At 35.9% G+C, this 20866-nt stretch overlaps 1 protein-coding gene across 1 annotated transcript in view; it reads right to left on the reverse strand.

Annotated features, from left to right (window-relative positions):
* EFHC2 (EF-hand domain containing 2) overlaps positions 1-20866 on the reverse strand; it is a 51291-nt gene that overhangs the window by 23795 nt on the left and 6630 nt on the right. Inside the window, exons 4-7 of the mRNA XM_039368181.1 lie at positions 18347-18570; positions 6554-6805; positions 5511-5621; positions 5113-5251 (exon numbers count right to left, since the gene is read on the reverse strand). Of these exons, the coding sequence (XP_039224115.1) occupies positions 5113-5251; positions 5511-5621; positions 6554-6805; positions 18347-18570 (726 nt within the window). The remainder of the gene's footprint in view (positions 1-5112; positions 5252-5510; positions 5622-6553; positions 6806-18346; positions 18571-20866) is intronic.

Genomic DNA, 20866 nt, shown 5'->3' on the forward strand with positions numbered 1-20866 from the left:
GACCCGCAGGTTGCCGACCTGTGGCCTAATGAACTATTGCAATAATTGACAAATCTTAATTTGATTCATAACAAACCAGTGAAAGGGACTCTCTCTGTCTCTGTCTCTCTCTGCAAAGGCAGAGGAGGCTGGGAGCCACCGGGGAAGGCTCAAAGAGCCGCATGTGGCTCCGGAGCCGCAGGTTGCCGACCTGTGGCCTAATGAACTATTGCAATAATTGACAAATCTTAATTTGATTCATAACAAACCAGTGAAAGGGAGAACACCAGAAACTACAGGCCAACAATGTTTAAATTACTCACCAGCCTGATGGCAGGCAAAATGCAAGATCATTTAGAAGAAAATAACATTGTTCTAATAGAAGAAAAAGGAAATAAAAGGAAAAGCAGAGATAAAAAGATCAAATCCTGAGTGATAAAATGATTTTGAAGAATTGCAAATGGCAAAAAGCAAATTTTATATGGTCTGGATTGATTATAAAAGGCATTTGACTCATTACTATATAGTGGGTTATCAAATGTTTGCAAACAACTGGTGTCATAATGCCTGTAGGAAAAATAATGAAGCAGTGGAAGGCAGAACTGGTGACTAGAAATGAAAAATATGGGTTTGTCAGCATTAGGAGAGGCATTTTCTAGGGTGACTCATTATTACTCTTATTATTTGTCATATCTGTGGACCCACTTTCAGTGATTTTGAAAAAAATCCCAAATCTTGGCTACAAGTCAGCAAAAAATTCTAATAAAATCTTACATTTGCTTTAGATGGATGGTCTGAAGTTTTATGGAAAATTAGTAATTAAAATCCAATCATTGACAAGTATTGGAAGAATTTTTAGCACAAATGATTTAGAGAAACGTGATACACTAGCAATAAATCAAGGAAAAGTCACAAATAGCAATGAAACTGAAATGCTGAATGGCCAAACCATCAGGAGCCATCAGGATGAAACTTACAAGTATCTGGGCACTCTACAGTTGAGCAACATCAAGTTAAATTAAAAATGTGATCAGTAAAGATATCCAAAGAGTGAGAAAAGATTGAATATAAAAATTAGTACTCAGTACAAAAGAAGTACATTGCGTGGTTTGGTCAAGAGAATAAATAAAGATTAAATCACAAAACAAACATATTAAGAAAAAGCGAGTAGGTTGAGAGGAAGGAGCGGGCCAAGAAAATTGTGATTAAACAGAGCTGATGTAGACTGAGAGAGATTAGAAATCTGACAAACAAAAGACAATGCATAAATCAGTAAATGAACATAGTAAAAGAAAGAATAGCTTCTCAAGACTGAAAGCTGTGAAGTTATACCGAAGAGGATTGATATAAATTAAATTTAGTTAAGAGCTCCTTTTTCTTTTTTCTTATCTCTTGACTTCAATTTCTTTTGCTTACTGCTTTTTATTTTCTCTGCATTATGTTGTTTATACATAATAACATACTCCAAAAAATAAATGGGATATGTTCCTTGACAAAAACTTTTCTAATGTGCAAGTTATCTTTTTCCCCTGAATCTGAATTTCAGGACTTGCATAACAAACTGATTGCTGATTAAGATCTTCCTTGCATTCCAACAGTGCCACCTAGTGCACTTTCTTGAAGATGGGATAACAGCAGCTACATTTAAATGGTTCTTCGGACAGAACCATTGTAAAAATTGAAAGTCAGAAAGCTGAAAGCAATGCATTGTGTTAATGTCTCAAATGCATTTATTTTATTCATTTGCTTAAGTATTTTTGCTGCTCTAGTATGCAGATTCTAATAAATAAGAAGCAACTGTTTCTGTTACTTTTCTCATTCTCTCAGAAGCATTGTTGCCGGGCAGGATGTGAAAATAAATCTTTCTCACAAGCAACCATACATTGTTTTCAGCTGGAGAGTGCCCAGTAGAAATCATAAAATGCAGAGATGATCAGGCTCAAACAAATAGCTTACTCTTATAGTTAATAATTGCCAATGAAGCAGGCTATTTAAATTCACATTTAACTCTCCAATAGAAGTCATTTCAATTTAAAGGACTTGAACTTAAGTTTTGCAATGGCTGTGGTCTCTCTAATAGAGTTCCCATGACCAAGTTTTATTACAATCTGATATAATCTGATATTCAGACACCAGTTTGTCTAGCAGTGAATAAACAAAAAAAGTGAATTGGTTAAAGAAGGCTGGTTAATTCTTATTTCATCTGAAGAGTAAAATAATAAGAGTCAAAATTCAAGTCCATGTTTGGAGCAGAACACCCATTACTTAAAATTATTTTCTTCTTGGAAGCTGAATTTATGTACTTAATTTTTAAAAGCACTCATGGGGAGAGCCTGGTCATGATACTGAAGTGGGGAAGACAAGGCTTTATTTTTGAACAAATTTCAGCATTAAATTGCTTGATATATGTATTGCAAATCTTCAATCTTAAAAGACATCAAAAACTTTGCCACAGTAAATCATTTCAATAGACTGCTCCTGAGGAAGTTTAGGGGCCACACAGAGCATAGATGATATTTACATATTTTTGTCCCAAGAACTTCTTAATAATAAGAGTTACATGGGAAGACTTAACCACTGTTGTACTAATTAGAGATTATTTTTAAATTTGGGTTAAAGCAATATTCATTTAATTAAATCTGCTATATCGTAACCACGAGTAATAATTTAAATAACTGTTCCTTCTTTTCCAGATGTCTTGTATATCTCTACATTTATAATTATAATTAAAATTTTATCCCAGTATTTTTCATACATTTGTTTTTTCAGTGCCTTCAGAATTCCTATTACTCTCCTATGCGTATGTCACACTTCTGCAGTATATAAAAATCCTCTTTGAATTGTGATAACCACAATGAATACAATAGTGGTATAAGCATTACATTTTTAATTAGAACTCGTTGTGGCTGTCAAGATCATATAATTCCTACAATTAAAAAGAATTCAGTCATGCAATCTACAGGAAGAAAAACTGGGCATTTTACTATCAGTGGATTGATGGTGAGGAAAATATTAGCCAGAAAAATATCCCTGACGGACTAGACTGAATTTACTTTTACTTTTCAAAATATACATAAAGAACATGGTCTACAGTCATCTATGAAGTGGCAGGGAAAAAAATACCACTTTTCAAAAAGGGCCCAGTGATACTGTAAGCATTATATGTTTTTTTAATATATGCCCCCAACTCTGAAATGTAAAGCACCTAAGCTTGGGAAGGCCCAATTTATCTTATACTTAACTAAAAGTCCCTTAACTTAAGGAAGATTAACCTGAAAACAAAAACAGAAACAAAGCTTCTATTAGCATATTTAAAACAAAACAACCCTAACATAGCCATTAGATTTTAAGGTAAGATTTGAAAGAAAATCTAATCTTTCCAACTCTGAAGAGATCAATAAATTATTATGTCTTATGTTATAGTTTTGGCTCTAAACTCTCCTTCCAAACTTTTGAGTCTTTTATGAATAAAGTATGATCATTACTAAAATTTGGCCCAGTTTATTCATCAAAGAAAGACATACGTTTGTTCTTTAATAAATTCATATTAGGTTGCTAGACTTTCAGGGGAAGATATCTATTAGTTTTTTTAAAAAAAGTAAGCACATTTTATAAATAATTTAACTGCTGTTATAATTATTTTTATTTTAAAACAGTTTGTAGTTTAAAACTAAGAAGTTTAGTTTACAAACATTACATTGTGCTTATATAATCACATTGTGACCATATGCTAAACATTCTATTAAGTTAGTTCTGAAATACTGGATAAATAAGAAAGAAAGATAAAAAACAAAGACCATAAATTCAAGTCCCGCCTTAACTATGAAAGCTAGCTGGGTGAGTTTTCACCCTCACTCATCCCAGGGTTGTTATTATAGGGCAGTGGTGGCGAACCTTTTAGAGACCGAGTGCCCAAACTGCAAACCAAAACCCACTTATGTATCACCGGGTGATGGGTAGGCGTGGCCCATTGGATGGGTGTGGCTATGGCAGTCATGGCAGACTGGGTGGGCGTGGCCAGGGTGGGCGTGGCCACCTTGATGTTGCTCCTGGAAATGGATGCCTGTGGGGGCCGGGCCAGGGGAGATTCAGGGGGTCCCTGGCAGGTAGGACAGTGGGCAGGAGACTCATCCTGCAGGGTGAGGCGAGGTGAGGGATGGGGCAGGGTGGGGATTAGGGTTAGGACACCGCTCCTTTTCCCCCAGGATGGAGCGTCCTGCCGCAGTCCAGCAACAGCAGCAAAGCTCGTCCTCCCCACTCAAGCGGCCACCAGCGGTTCCTGGGCTCCATCCGAATTGAAGAAAGCGAAGGCACAACAGCGGGATTGCTCTCAATAAGGCAGGTGCACACAAGCGAGCAACGCACTCGGCTCTTATTGTTTGAGAGCAATCCTGCTGCTGTGCCTCTGCTTTCAACTTGGATGGAGCCGAGGTACCCAAGCTGCTGCACCACCTGCCTCCCTCTCCCCCTGCCCCCTGTGCCTCAGGTCGGCGCAACCAGCAGCTTGCTCAGGTCCATTAGGCTGCCGCTGCCAAGGAGAAGAGTGGTGAGGTTTTGAGCCAGCCAAATTTGCATTTCTCCTTGTAAAAATACGATTAGCAAGGTGGGCTCCATTTATTTCTACACATACACTTTGCAGAACTAAAGCTGTCCTAACTACTGAAAGTGCTATGGCAGCCAAAAATGAATAAATTTCATGTAAGCTACTCTTTCCTATGGCACAGGTGTACAAGCCAAAAGCTATACATTATCTTTTGATGGTATGCTGGAGTCCATGGCCTAAGTTATTTCATTTTATTTATTTTTAATTTACTATTAAATATGATTATTTTCCATTCACATTTTTAATATTTTTCCTTCTATCTCATTACAAGCTTTAATTTGGTAGCAACTCTGACAATTTCTGGGGGATATAACCAGAGATGAAAGTACATGAAATCCAAGGGGCTCAGATATGGCAGTATCTTTGCCATACAAGGATATTAATAAAAGCATTCATCTCCAATTGGTTAAGTTCCTATACAGATGTTATTGCTGAAATGTGCACTACAATAATGAAGCTTCTCAATGGATTAAAAAGCTAATCTTAATAAATCCACAATTTAAAATTAAAATATGGGTATGTTTACTTACTGACTCCATACTTTGTCTTATAATATTCTTTGGTAAATTCATCACAATCACAGAGAATTATTTTCCGTCCCCAAACATTGATTGTTGCTCCTATTCTCAAGTCACAGTCTTTATAAAATTCCTGATACACTGCTCCTGTCTAATAATTGGGGAGGGGGAAGAAGAGAAAGAGGGAAATTTATACACTAAAGATTATATCGGTTATTTTAATTTGAAAAAGGTCTTGAGAAACTTCAGTTTGAGAAATATCTTTTTATATGAGATTATATTTTTGTATTATATTATATGTCTTCTCCCAATTCACATTTTCACCCAAGCTGCTTACTCAAGTAACAGTCATATAAAGATAATTTAAATATAGTGAATTTTGTAAATTATAATGATCTAAAATAGCTTACTTTACGATTATCCAGAATATAACGACCTTTATTCCCAACTAGGCCTCCAAACACATTCAAGACTGTCCGATCTGTAATTGTACCAGGCTGATATATTCCAACTGGAGCAAACTGGGGTTCAGGGAAAAAAGACACAGGCTATTAATATAAACTAAAGAGAACAGCCAGGATTATCTAGTACAGTGTTTCTCAACCTTGGCAACTTGAAGAGATATGGACTTTAACTCCCAGAATTCCCCAGCCAGCTGTGCTGGCTGGGGAATTCTGGGAGTTAAAGTCCATACCTCTTCAAGTTGCCAAGGTTGAGAAACACTGATCTAGTACAAATAGTGCTCAATTTATGACCATTCGTTCAGCAATTGTTTGAAATTAAACCGGTGCTAATTGAATGGAATTATGACCCGTGCCTGAAGTTACAGCTGTTGCAGTGTCCTTCATGATCATATGAACAAAATTCAGGAGCTTGGCAACTCAGCCACTCTTACAACTGCAGGGGCACTGAAACTCCCTCCAACCGCCTACATAAATCTATGAAAATAAGTAAACATGTTGATGTGTGCTGATGGGCTCTGTCTGAGGCCAGCTGAGGCCACCCAGACCATAGCTGAATTGCATGTGCTGCAATACCCCATCTTATGCACAGCCTACATTGGGCGTCCAAGTGTTTTCCCCACCTGCTCTGAGGTAACCTGCACTATTTCGTTGGGATTCCATTTGCTTAAATGACCCATGAGATTACTTAACAATTACAACTGTGAGTGCCAGATTTGGAGTTGTTCAGCAAAGTGGTCATGTTATGTCTTGCTTAAAGACCATTTCACTCAACAATCAAGATTCCTGTCCCAATTTTAATAATAAGTTGAGACTACCTGTATCTGAAATTTTACAAGGTAATGTCTGTTTCACATAAAAGCTGCATTTTATGTCCATCTAACTACATATATGTTTTTATTTTATTGAAATGGACAGCAAATAAAACAAATGTACAAATGCATTCCAACTCTGCTAAAAATCAAATCAAAACTTCTCACATACAAATTTACCTTAGGTAATTTCTGTCTATTGAGGAATAGAGGTACAGCATCCCGGCCAGAATTTACAGGTATCACTTCTTTTATTTCAATTGTATCATCAGCCAAAAAATAATGTAGCACCACTTCTCGAATGTCCCCAAACATTGTTTCAGTGTCATCCCAAACACCGTAAAAACGTAAAACATGTCCCTCATGTTCCAGAAACTGGCAAAGTGTATCAAAGCGTTCATAGGGACGCAACGGTGTCATACTATCTATCAACTGCAGATCAGAAAAGAATAGGTTTAAAAAAAAATTACTATTGTTATAAACATACAAATCTTAATGTATCAGTAACTTTAAAAAATACCCCATAGGACCATTCTTCATAGCTAGAACCATAATTTTTTCCCAATATTTCTTGTTTCCAATATATTTTATTTTAGTATAACAGATACAAATTTCAATTTTGTTATAGCAAAGAAATAGATGCTACATTTAGTAAATATCTGGGTACCATTTTCAATCGTGAGTTTAGGTATCAAGATTTCAATTTTTTTTTCTTCTTATGAAGAACTTTTGCATCTAAAAACTGGAAATTATTATTATCTTCCAATATCTCAATACATGATCTCATTTTTTGTATGCAAAAATGTATCCCAGGCACATTTTTGTCTGATATATTTTCTTCATTTTGTAATGATTCTTTTTCATATTCTGAATTGGTATTATAAATTCGATTATCGAAGTAGGTATTGGTTCCTGTTCTCAAAATGAACTTTTTAGTATTATTTAATACTAGTAGCTAATACTAATACTACGTTGTGCCTATAAAATAAAATAAATTAAAATGGTTCTGTTCTTAAAATACATCCATTAGTATTATTTCAATATTAGTAACTTGCTACAATATGCTTATAAGGAAGCTTCGGAGACAAAATAAATAATTGTACTGAAAACCTCACTAAGTGAATAATTGGAGGTAATGAGACTATATAAAAGAATTTGTGAAAATAGAAACACATTTTGAATGGAAGAAAATGGTTTGAAGAAATGGCAGCAATGAGGAAAAGATAGTACAGATAAAAATTTGAATAATAGAATAAAAACTTCATTGTCACTTTAATCAGCATACATTAAAATGAAATTTTGTTGCATTCAGCTCTCAAAAAATATCATTATGCATATACCCACATACACACATATATATGACACAGAGAAACGTCACAGTCTAGTTTGAATGTATACATATACATGATGAGAAAAAAAAGAATTCGCTGAATTTACAAATATCAGGAACAAAGCTGTTATAGAATCTAGTAGTTCTGCTATAAATATTTTGAAACCTTCTCCCAGAGGAGATCAGCAGAAACAGACCATGAAGTGAGTGTGTCGGGTCTCCAACAATGCTTCGAGCTCTAAACATATAGAGTTTATAAGCAGTATCCTGAATAACGGGAAGCGAGGTTCATATAATCTTCTCAAGCTGTCCTTATCACTCTCTCTATGGACCTTCTATCTGAGGCACTGCTACTACCAAATCAAACAGTGATGCAGTTTGTTAAAATGCTCTCAATCATGCCTTTGTAAAAAGCAGCCAGGACAGAAGGAGAAAAATGTGCTCTCCTAGCTGATCAAGAAATGCAAATGCTGGTTTGCACACTTCACTAAAGGTAATGTTGAAGAGACCAAGTCAGATTGTTAGTTATCTGCACGCCCAGGTACTTGATACTATTGACTACCTCCACAACTACAGCCGTGATACAAAGTGAGTATGACTATGCCAGCTCTTTCTAAAATCAACAATGATCTCCTTTGAAAATTTGAAGAGACCAAATTGTTCATAGACAAAGGTAGAAAGCCAATACAAATACCCTAGAAAAACTGTAAATGATATTACCTTCAATTTGAAACCTGAATTTGATTTCAAAATCAAATTAATGAAATGTGAATGAAGGAAGCAAACAATAAACACCTAAAGGAAACAGGATTAACATCCCTGTCTCTTCAGAACATTAACTTGGATATTATGACATCACTGAAGCTAGTAGAGAGGAAGAAGTGGGCGGGGGGGGAGGCTGGAATCAAGGAGGGGGGGAAGGCATAAAGGCAGATAGAAAGGCTTGAGCAAAAAGTGGCATAAATTATTATTAGCCTATTATCCTATAAGCCCCAACCAATGACTGAGCAACAATAGTATTCCGGACTTTAAAATATTAATAAAATGATCATAGGATATAAGGCTTGGAAGAACCTTAAGATCCTCTAGTCCAGTGATGGCAAACCTTTTAGAGACCGAGTGCCCAAACTGCAACCCAAAACCCACTTATGCATCGTCGGGTGCCGGGTGGGCGTGGCCCATTAGGTGGGTGTGGCCAATTGGGTGGGCGTGGCCAATTGGGTGGGCATGGCTGCTGTGGTAACAGCAGACTGGGTGGGACTAAAAAGTTCAATCAATCAATTCCAACTTTGCAAGATCTTTTTTTTTCCCACGAGAAGTTGAAATTGACTGATTGATTGAACTGTGGTTTTTTTTGCACATGGCGGCGGAGGCCTAAAGCGAAAAGGTTTTATAAAACCCAGCTGAAGATCTAGGACTGGGGCGACTGCGTGTGTGCCCACAGAGAGGGCTCTGAGTGCCGCCTCTGGCACCCGTGCCAAAGGTTCACCACCACTGCTCTAGTCCAAGCTCCTTTCCAACATAGAAATCCACTATTAGAGCACTGTTGATTTATATATCAACCTAAACTACGTTTTGTATAACTATGGTTTATTACATCACCAGGTTCACATAAGACATGAAACACTATTTAAAGCCATGGTTAACTTAGAACGCTAATCCAAAACTAAACAAATTACATTATGGCTTAGCATGTTGTGTGAATCAGATCCAGATCAATTGAACTGTAGTGAAAGAAGCAAAGTTTCATTTTATTATGAAGCAACGAAGACGTGTACAATTGAATAGTAGAAGCTATGTGCTCTAGTAGGGCTACTGAATAAATGCTTTTGACAATTCAATATCTCTTAGTCTATGCAATGGGACTGTTATAAAAATAAAGATATAAGATGCTAGTTAAACAAAAAAAGTATGTATGCTCTTTTAATCATGTAAAAATGATTTAAAAAATAAGGAACTGCGATGACAGCTGCATGATTAAAAAAAACTGTCATGGTGTTTGGGGGCAAGAAAGAGGAAGAAACTGTCAATAACTATACACATTAATGTGGATTAGGAGCTATAAGTACATTGCTCACCTTAAATCATTCATAACACATCTACAGTAGCATCATTGTTATATCTTTCGCAAAACATAAGAGATGAAATGAATAAATGGGCAAAAAAGAGCAGATCAAAAAGATTGTGAGGGAAAAATGGTAAATTCTCCTTTCAGTAATAGATGTTGCATTTATCAATGAAATACACATAAATCTTACACTATACTATTATAACAACTCTAATGAGTCTCTAAATTTCCATGGATTAATATAATTATTCTCCTGGAATTCTCCTAGATCAGTTAGTTTGCCAGATTTAGGTAGTTTAAGATATATATTGCCACTCAATTATTTTATATGCCAGCTAAAATACTAAGTATGTTAACATTAGCAGTAGTAAACAAATGCATTCTGTCGGTTACAATATCTGCAGGTCAATTAAGAACAATTTCCATCTCAAATCTGCTATCTACTACTCACAGTCACTACAGTGGAGAGATTTAAGCAACAATCCTACAACCATTTACTGTGGAGTAAACACCAAGAAACTAAGTGATAATTTGAGTAGCCACAATAGCATGGGTTTGCTCTGTAAATATGGCTGAGGGTACATAAAATATTTGTGCACAAGAGCTACTTAATCTAAATGGCCAGCTGTGGCAATTGCCATTTCCCTGCTTCGTAAAATGACATTTACAAGCTAACTTTTCTTTTGCATAAATTAATATTTAATTGTGCTAAAAATCTCTAGATTCTGTGTCTGTGTGTGTGAAGTGCATGCGCGCATGCATGCGTATGCAGAATCAAATGGATTCAGAAAAAAAAGGATGGTCAGCTGCCACTACTGAATTTTTTGTAATATCATGCATTGTCGATGAGCCAGTTGAAAAGAGAAGCCTAGTGCAGATAATAAAGTGAAAATATTACTAGTCAATCCAGTATGTATTTTTATCTGGCCCCTGTACATAAGCAGTTATGGACATCAATTTCCAGATACATCATTTGTGCCATTTATAAGATGTATGTGAAACATCTTTGTACCTTGTTCTAAACATTTAGGGAAGCAGAGTTTCCACTCGTAGTTGAGTTAACACTGAAATATAATTAAGAGAAAACAAGCAAGCATCACAGAAGCATACATAAGTGTGTATGAAACCAAGTAAAGATGTGTGTGCATATGTGCAAGCTCTCAGTAGAGCCAGAAGTTCAACATAACAGAGCCTTCCAAACAGCCACTACTAATCCTAAAGTATAATTAGGAATAATCCATAATTCTTGATTTAAGAAATCTTAGATTAAATCCACTGTCCCTATCCTTAACAATGGCTTTCATAAATTAATTCATAATCTCTTGGCACTTACTATGATGACTGCAGAACTCTATATGTTCAGCCACCACTGTTATATGGCTCCTTATCTATAATTCTGTACCATAAAGAAGATGTTTTGCTTCTCACCCAAGAAGCTTCTTCAGCTCTGACTAGATGGTAGGAAATCGAAGGATCCACCATCCACTCAGAGCAGAAGAAGATTCTTGGATAAGAAACAAAACATCTTCAAAGAAAAACAAGAAAGTCCAGTTGCTTCTTGAAAAAGCACCTTTGGGAAAACAAAAAGGAGTCCACTCTTCTCCACCAGTTTTATTTCACTCTCTTGTCTTTTGTTCTATTGCAAATTATTTGTTAATGCAATATAGGAAAGGGCAAATGATAACAGAAACTGGTATTAAATTAATCTGACAGTTACCATGGTGCAGTTGCATTTAAACTAGGAGAATCCTAATTAAAAATCTCTGTAAAAGGTTGTAGTGCTATTACATTCATTCAAACATGTACTACAAGATAAACTATAAACATTCTGCACATTCATTCTAGTAATGTAAAGTACAGCTAGGTTTTTGATAAATGGCATTGGGGGCTTTTAGTAGATTAGGGTAGGCCAACAAATGTCTGTTCAGCTGATTTATTTCATGAAATCTCTCCTTAGGGTATTTATTATTTTATGTTTATTATTAAGTTCCAGGCTTTAAAACCAAGCAGTTTTGAATATATTACAATCCCTTTCAGAACAATAAAACTGCTGCCAAAATATTTAAAGGGATCAGCAAGGTTAGAATTTAAATGAAATTGTCTCAAAGGGGGATATATACAAGAACACAACATTTGGGCAGATTCATATAATGGGGATTCTGCTGCACTGTTACATTTTACAAAGTAATCATAAACATTCAGCAGAATATCTTACCTATGTGGATTTCCTTTTACAATTTTTGTATCAACTTCCCTGAATCAACAGCTACTCAGTTTTACACATTAGGCCTTACTGGAGAGAAACCTTCAGCTCTTGCTTCTTCTTAATCTAATTGATCTCCAGTGCCTATTTTCCTTCTTCTTCCCTTTAATATAAACTGGCCCCACATTTTTCTCCTACAATAAATCTTGCAAGGAATCTGTCCCAGTTGTTGTTATTTGTCCTTAATCTAGTGTTGAAATCACCCAAAATGATGAATTTGTCACTGGCAGAGCTTATTCAAATAATCTGATTCAGGTTTTCATAGAAAGCTTCCTTGTCTTCAAATATACTGGTGAGAATTGGTAAATAGGTGCTGACAATGATTATATACCAGGACTTGCTGAGACGAAAGTGGAACTTCATAATGCATTCATTTATTCCAGTGGGTAGAGTAGAGATGTTCTTCAGCAGAACAGTTCGGACCGCAAAATCTATTCTGTGAATCCTGTTTTCAGTCTGTTTTCCTTTTCCAAAAAAACCCTCACTTGCTACTTCCTGTAATGAACCCTCATCTGTCAGCCTGGTCTCACTGAGTGCAGCAATGTCAATGCTGTAATAGCAAAGTTTGGCTGCTATGAGCACTATTTGTCTTTCAGGCCATGGCACCATTGCCTCTATCCAACAAAGTATAGATGTTCCACGCTCCCAAAATGAGTTTTCTTTTATTTACACCCCCCCCTTGATTCTTGACTGTTAAGGAAATAATCTCCTAGCTCCAGTTAATTAGCCAGATGTTGTTGTGGGGCAGGCAATGTTTAGGTACCTTTTCTAACCCCCTCCCTTATATGATGAACAATGCTATTTTAGATGGTCTGCCCAGCTGCCTTTGATGTTGCCAAACATTTCTGCTGTCCTGGGGACACAAATGAACCACCAGGGCACATATCATAATGGGATATGAAATAGAAAATTGTTGGAATATTCATGAGCAGGAAGAGTCATGTGGTAACTCAGTCAGCCAATGTGAAGAAAGTGCTACTGAGTCTGTGCAAAAAAGTATTGAGTTAGAAGCTGAATTTTCAGTCTCAGGTTTGTCTCTGTATCTCTCTGTAAGAAGTCTTCATTAAGCTATGTATGGTATTGTAAATATTTTGATATAAATATAAAGAAATTATTTTGAATCAGCTAAATGCAGTCAACTGTGAGAGCTTCTGATTTATTTTTTCACCAACAGAGAAATTAAAATTCTCTAACAGGTTATGGGCCCAGAGCTTACTAAGGACTGCATTGTAATTTAAAGCTGAAAGAAATTGCCTGTGTTTAGAAAGTATAAGAACAAGGCAGAATTAGCAGAATGGCTGCAATAGAATTTAAGGAAAGCTCTGTGCCTCGTTTAGGCCAGAAGAATTACATTGTGTGGGCTGCAAAAATGGAATGTTTGCTCAAAGCAAAAGAGCTGTGGTATGTCGTAGAAAATCCACCACAAGTGTTTGCAGCTGATCAGAAAAGTCATGATCAAGCAATGGCTTATCTCATCTTGAATTTAGATGATGAACAATTTCTAAATGTTGCAAATTTAAAGACTGCAAAGGAGATTTGGTTGAAGTTGAGAGCTGTGCACATGTTTCTGCATGCAATATAGTGCAATTGTCAAGAAAACTTTACAGGGCCTGTTTGCAACCAGGTGAATCCGTGGAACAGCATTTAAATAAAATGCAAAGTTTATTTTGGACTTAGAACAATGTGAGATTAAATTCCCTGAGTCCCAGAAGGTTTTATTGGTGTTGAACACTTTAGATAAAACCTGGGACACAGTTTCTGCGATATTTGAGTGTAAAGAAGAGCAAGACTTAAATTTTGAGGCTTTAAAGGCATGTGTGCTTAATGAAGAAGAAATGCAACATTTTAGGAACAGCCACCAGGAGGTGAAATTCCTGAGGAGGAGGTCCAGACTGCAAGTCTCCGGAGAAGAAACAAGGAGCAGATGGGACCAAGTTGCATCAAAAGAGAGATTTTGCAAGCAGAGAGCTCAACAAGAAAAGAATTGCTACATTTGTGGAGCAAAGACACATCTGAAAAGGAACTGTTTGCAGAGGAACAATTTGCAGCAAAGGACATTTGTGCAAGCAAAAAAGACTGATTTGCAAAAGGAACATTTTGGTGTTGCAAAAGTTTGCTATAGCAACAACAGAGACAAGTGGCTAATAGATAGTGGGGCAAGTCAAACAATTGTTAATGACTCTGAATTATTTTGCAGGTTTGTTCCAGTAGTACAAGAAGCTGTAGCTTTGGCAAATGGCCAGAAAGCAAAAGTCATTGGAAGAGGCGATGTAAAAATTCCATATTTGGAATCAAAGTTTACCAATGTGCTTTGTGTACCTGAGATGGAACATAATTTGTTAAGTGTGTCTAATTTAGACAAACAAGGTTTTGAGGTCATTTTTGTAAATGGGAAGTGTCTCATCAAAAGGAATGGGAATATTTGTGCAGAAGGCATAAAGGAAGATAATCTATATATATTGCAGGGACAAAAGGTTCAATGTTCCCATATATTTAAGAATGTTGCAGAGCATGATTCATGTGTTCACCTTCTACATAGAAGACTTGGCCATGCAAGCTTTAAAGTTTTGCAGAAAATGCAAGAGTTTGCAGAAGGGCTAAATTTGAAGGGATGCAAAACATATCTGGACTGTGCAGTATGCAAAGCATCGAAGTCAAAGGCATTCTCAGTTAGTAAATATAGCACAAGACAAACAAAAAGAGTTCTAGAGCTGGTCCATGCAGATCTGGTTGGACCTATGAAAGCCAGTTTGGGAGGAGCAAAATATGCACTGGTAATTGCTGATGATTATAGCAGGTATTCATTTTGCTACTTGCTTAGAGGTAAGACAAAGGTGCTACAACAATTCAAACAGCGGGTAAGTTTTGTAGAGAGAAGATACAGACAACGTGTGTTAGTTGCAAACTGACAGAGGTACTGAATTTATGTCAACTAAATTCTAACAATAGTTGGGGCAGTTGGGGATAATACACAGACGTACAAATCCTTACACAGCAGCAGAGAACGGTGTAGTTGAAAGAAGGAATTGTGTTTTGCAAACAATGAAAGATTCATTATGAGAGGATTCTGGTAGAGCAGGTCATATTGGGAAGAAGCCATATTGACTGCCAATTATATAGTTAACAGGCTGTGGAGTTCCTCCATTAATAATACTCCATATGCCATTCTGTATGGGAGAAAGCCATCACTGGCACATTTGAGAATTTTTGGAAGTACTGCATGGGTACATATTCCGAAAGCAATCAGAAGAAAGGGACAGCAAAAGGCAAGAAAGCTCAGGTTTGTGGGCTATGAGCCAGGGTCAAAAGGATATCGCTTTAGCGATGGAAGTAAAAGAATTATAATTTCAAGGTCTGCTAATTTTGCAGAACAAAATTGGGACAGAATTAATGCAAATTCTGGGTATGTTTTACTTAATGACGTTGATCTATTTAACGACAATAACTCATCTAATGAGGGAAAAATGATTACTGAAGATATCAATGTTCAGAGAGGAGAGGCTGAACAAGACATGAAACCAGAAAGACTTGAGACACAGGAGCAGTTAATACCACGTAGGTCAGAGCAATGTAACAAAGGAATTCCGCCTGACAGGTATTCTGCCAGCAAGGTAAAGGTTTGCAATGTGTGGTATGAGCCAAGAAGTTATAAAGAAGCATTGGTATTACCAAAAGCTGAACAAGAAAGACGGAAGGAGGCCATGGATAAAGAGATGAAATCCATGGGAGACCATGAAGCATTTAAATCAGTGACTTTGCCACAGGGAACCAAAGCTGTGGGTTGTAAGTGGGTATATAAGAAAAAGGTATTGCCAAATAATGATGTACAGTATAAGGCCAAGTTAGTGGCACAAGGTTTTTCACAATTAAAGAATGTGCACTACGATGAAGTATTCGCGCCAACTGTGAAAAGTGAGAGTATAAGATTAACACTGGCGTTGACAGCAGCATATAAACATAAAATCTGGCACTTTGATATCACAACTGCATTCCTCAATGCTGAGTTAGAGGAAGAAATTTATATGATCCAAGCACCAGGATATGAAATTGCAAAACCTAACATGGTGTATAAATTAAACAAGGCTATTTATGGGTTGAAGCAGTCAGCCAGAAATTGGAATATCTGTTTAGATACTGCTTTAAAGGATCTTGGATTTAAAAGTTGCAAAGCTGATAATTGTATATATACTGGACAGTTACAAGGGGGGAATTGTTTACTGTTATCATTTGTGGATGATCTTTGCTTCATCGCAAAGGATGCATCACAACTCAAGGAATTTGCTGATAAATTAGGAAAGAAATTCGAATTACAGAATTTAGGAGAAATAAAAAATTATCTCGGTGTAGAGATACAGAAAAATGAAAAAGGTGGTTATATTCTCAGTCAAAGGAGAAAAATTGAGCAATTATTGGAAAAATATAATATGAAAGATTGCAATACTGCTCCCACACCCATGAGTATGGATTTTTATAATAGTTTAAGTGTGGACAAAGGTGAAACCTGTGATCAAGAGATATATCACTCAGCAATAGGGAGTTTGTTATATCTGTCACAGTGGTCCAGACCAGACATAGCTTGCGCAGTAAGCATTTTGAGTCGTTTTACTGCTGCACCTACAAAGTTACATTGGATGGGTGTAAAAAGGGTTCTCAGATATTTAAAGGGAACTATAAATTTGGGTCTTCAAATACAGATTACTGAGGAATTGAAATTAAAGTGTTATGTCGATAGTGACTATGCAAATGACATAAACACAAGGAAATCAAATTCTGGGATTATAATATTGTTTGGAGGGACTCTGATTGGATGGAAGTCCAGAAAACAAACAACTGTTGCTATTTCAACAGCGGAAGCAGAGTTTATTGCTTTATCTGAATTGTGTTCTGAAGTAACATGGTATGTACAGTTGTTGCAAGATTTAAATATTAATGTAAAAGAATCTGTAAAGGTATTTGAAGACAATGCTGCCTGTATAAAAATGGCAACTGGTGACAGGGTGAAGAACAGAAGTAAACATGTAGACATTAAGTATTGCAATGTCAGGGAAGCTGTAAAAGGAAAATTGATTAGTTTACATCATTGTTCTTCTGAGAATAATTTGGCAGACATGATGACTAAATCATTTTGTGGTGTTCATTATGGAGAATGTATTAAGTCAATAGGTCTGATGTCTCTTCCTGTCATAAAGGGAGGAGTGTTGGAATATTCATGAGCAGGAAGAGTCATGTGGTAACTCAGTCAGCCAATGTGAAGAAAGTGCTACTGAGTCTGTGCAAAAAGGTATTGAGTTAGAAGCTGAATTTTCAGTCTCAGGTTTGTCTCTGTATCTCTCTGTAAGAAGTCTTCATTAAGCTATGTTACTGTAAAGAAGAATGTAGGGTATTGTAAATATTTTGATATAAATATAAAGAAGTTATTTTGAATCAGCTAAATGCAGTCAACTGTGAGAGCTTCTGATTTATTTTTTCACCAACAGAGAAATTAAAATTCTCTAACAAAAATGGACAGAGTAACACTATCTTAAAACAGGGTCAGCAGCCAGACATGAGGGTTAAACACTCTTGTCCCTGTTCAAGCTACATAGCTGACTGGAGTTAGTTGAAAATTCTCAAAGAAAATGTAGACTAGAAAGATTTAATCAATGCCTTTCATCAGAGAAATAAAATAATTACTTCTGCAATTGAAGGGAGGCTTGCTATTATGCTTACTATGTTCTACGCTGATATTTTATGTATTTGTGGGTCTTTCGGTCAAATAACATTTATAGTACATTATAAGTTTCTTTTAAACAAGTTCTACTGTATACAATCATTCTTACTCCCAAGATTGCAATATTTTAAAAGTATTAGAGGGAGTTTACTATCTACAGTACTTTTAAACACTAACATCCTTGGCCTACTATTCAATATTCTATTTGCAAATGAGAGAAAACAAGAGATTTTACATGCTATCTAACACATCCTGGATATTGTTTGACACTATGCACAAAGCATGGAGATATTGCCAATTTAATTTGATTTACTCATTGATACAAGCACCAAATTTTATAGCACTATTTATAGTGATGGTAAACACAATGTTAAACTATACTTCTGGTCATGTTCTCAAGGAATAAGCATCTAATTAGGGATATATGCAAACCAATACAAGAAATATAATAAAATATGGATTATTAATGTAAGTCCTCTTCTTAAGAAGGATTCTTTAAAATATTTCTCTCCCAACATGAAATTTTCTTTGTTTGTTATATACAAGTTGTTCTTAATTTTACCCTACAAACAATAGTTTTGTCAACCATTCCTTCAGCTAACCTTCTGGCGTCCTTTTGTATAGGGATCATCTGGACGTTCCAATGGGGGATTTATTTTGACTCCCATCTTTCTCAAGAAATTTTTAGTGAACTGATCACAGTCTATAATTTTATATCTTCGGCCATAAAATATGACATCAGTGTCAAGGTTGAAATAATCAACAGTATAAAACTGATCTTCATTAGGAGGCGGGAGTGGAATCCGATGGCGCCTAAGAAGTGTTCCTATGTTGAAGGAAAACACAATTAATATAACTTACTCCAAGGTACCTTTATATTAACCTTATTCACATGAAGTCTCAAAATAGTTACACGGTAACAGAAATTTCACCTGAAATATTAAATTGGGTGAATATAAACATCAAAACATCAATTATTGAAGCACCTTTTGGACTGTGCCACTTGAAACTCCATATCTGAGGATTTTTCTCAGAAAATCATTGATAAAATCAGCATCTCAGAGAGATGGGTTTTGTTCCCTGATATATTATTTCTATAAGCATACAGAATTCTGAGTGCAACTTACAGAATTTCCTGCCTCTAATTCCAGTAGCTTACCAGGTAAAGATGTAACTTTTTAAAGAATTATTTTAGCATTCCTTGTTTGAGATGATTTGAACATTCATGATGAACAGGTTACCCTCAACTTACAACAGTTTGTTTAGTGACTGTTTGAAGTTACAATGTGACTTATGGCCATTTTTCACACTTACAACAATTCGAAGTTATTAAGTGACTTATTGCCATTTTTCACACTTACAACCGGTGCAGCATCCCAATAGCCACATGGTCAAAATTCAGACACTTGGCAACTGACTCATATTTATGACAGTTGCAGTATCCCAGGGTCATGTGATCACCTTTTGTGACCTTCTGATAAGCAAAGTCAATGGGGAAGTCAGAGTCCTTTAATAATTTAACAACTGCAGTGATTCACTTAACAACTGTGTCAAGAAAGATTGCCATATGGGGCAAAACTCACTTAACAAATGTTTTGCCTAGTAACAGAAATTTTGGTCTCAACTGTGGTTGTGAGTTGTACTGTGTCACTCTAATACATTTTTTGTATGATTTTTAATTATGTTTTTCAAATGCAGTTGGAGCCCCCTTGAATCCCTTTATCAGACTGGAAAGAGGTACTATAATTCCTTTCTGCCTAAATAACAGCAAGTCCTTATCCCGTCCTCTAAATTGTCCAAAGTATCATTTGGAGAATTGGTACTGTACTGTGGTTAATATCTGTGAGATTGAGGGAAGATATAGGGAACATTCATATTAAAATATCCAATAGCACATTACTATTTATCATAACTACCTTTAAAGCACAACACTATGAAATTCAGATAAAGTAGCTACCAAATTTTGAAATGTCTTAAGGGAAAGGTCAAAATTTCTGGAAAAGATTCATTATATAATAAAATAAGTAGTGGAAGTACACTTTTTTAAAAAATTGATACCAAGAGCATGCATATAACAACTTCTTAGCTCTCTCCCCCTGAAGCCTAATTGTATTTATGAATGGGATTCATATATGTACTGCATACTATATAAAAATATTATTCAGGACCCTGTTCTGAGCAAGAATTATCCCTATGTCTACTGAAATAATAGTTATAAGCCAAAACTTAGCTTTCACGTTCCTTTCTTCACCTTTGTATGTCATTTTAACACTCATGAAATATAGCCAATACCCATCCCCTTTTAACTCCATGAAATGCAGTTAGAGTATTGCATAAAAGTATATATTATTGTGATAAATTAATATAGAAAACAATTACCATAAAACTGGATTTTTAAGTATAAAATAGAAACATATATCACTCTTCAATATTTCAGGAGTGATTTGTTTTAATTTCTGGTGTAATAATAATTAACTGGAAATGAAATTTTAGTTATAATTCCACACCTTATTTAATATACTACTTTCCTATAGCACAGAGGGAAACCTATTACTGGGAAAGAATGAGTAAAAGGATACTTTGGAGTATTTTTTAATCATTCTAATATGTTTTTAATGGTTATATAACAGGAAGAAAATGGAAATGACCCCTTTGTTCCTTTCCTATCTTCAAAGGAGAGCAGATTTCCACACAGTTAGATGCAATTGTTACTAAATTAGCCTCACTGTAAAGCTGAATATCAGTAGTTTGGGATAAGCAATTCTTCAAAAAGGAGCATTTGACAATGCAATACAGGCAGTCCTTGATTTACAATAGTTCATTTGGTGACCGTTCAAAATTACAACAGCACTGAAAAAAGTGACTTAAGACCTTTTTTCATACTTAAGACCACTGCAGCATCCTCGTGGTCATGTGATCAAAATTCAGACACTTGGCAACTGACTCATACTGATGACAGTTGCAGTGTTCTTAGATCATGTGGTGACCTTTTGCAACCTTCTGATAAGCAAAGTCAATGGGGAAGCCAGATTCACTTAACAACCATTGTACTAAGAACTGCAGTGATTCACTTAACAACTGTGGCAGAAAAAGTCATAAAACAGGGCAAAACTCACTTAACA

Source organism: Crotalus tigris, unplaced genomic scaffold (genome assembly GCF_016545835.1).
Source record: "Crotalus tigris isolate CLP2741 ecotype Arizona unplaced genomic scaffold, ASM1654583v1 scf7180000017601.7605149639:7615979, whole genome shotgun sequence".
In the NCBI taxonomy this organism is placed as follows: domain Eukaryota; kingdom Metazoa; phylum Chordata; class Lepidosauria; order Squamata; family Viperidae; genus Crotalus; species Crotalus tigris.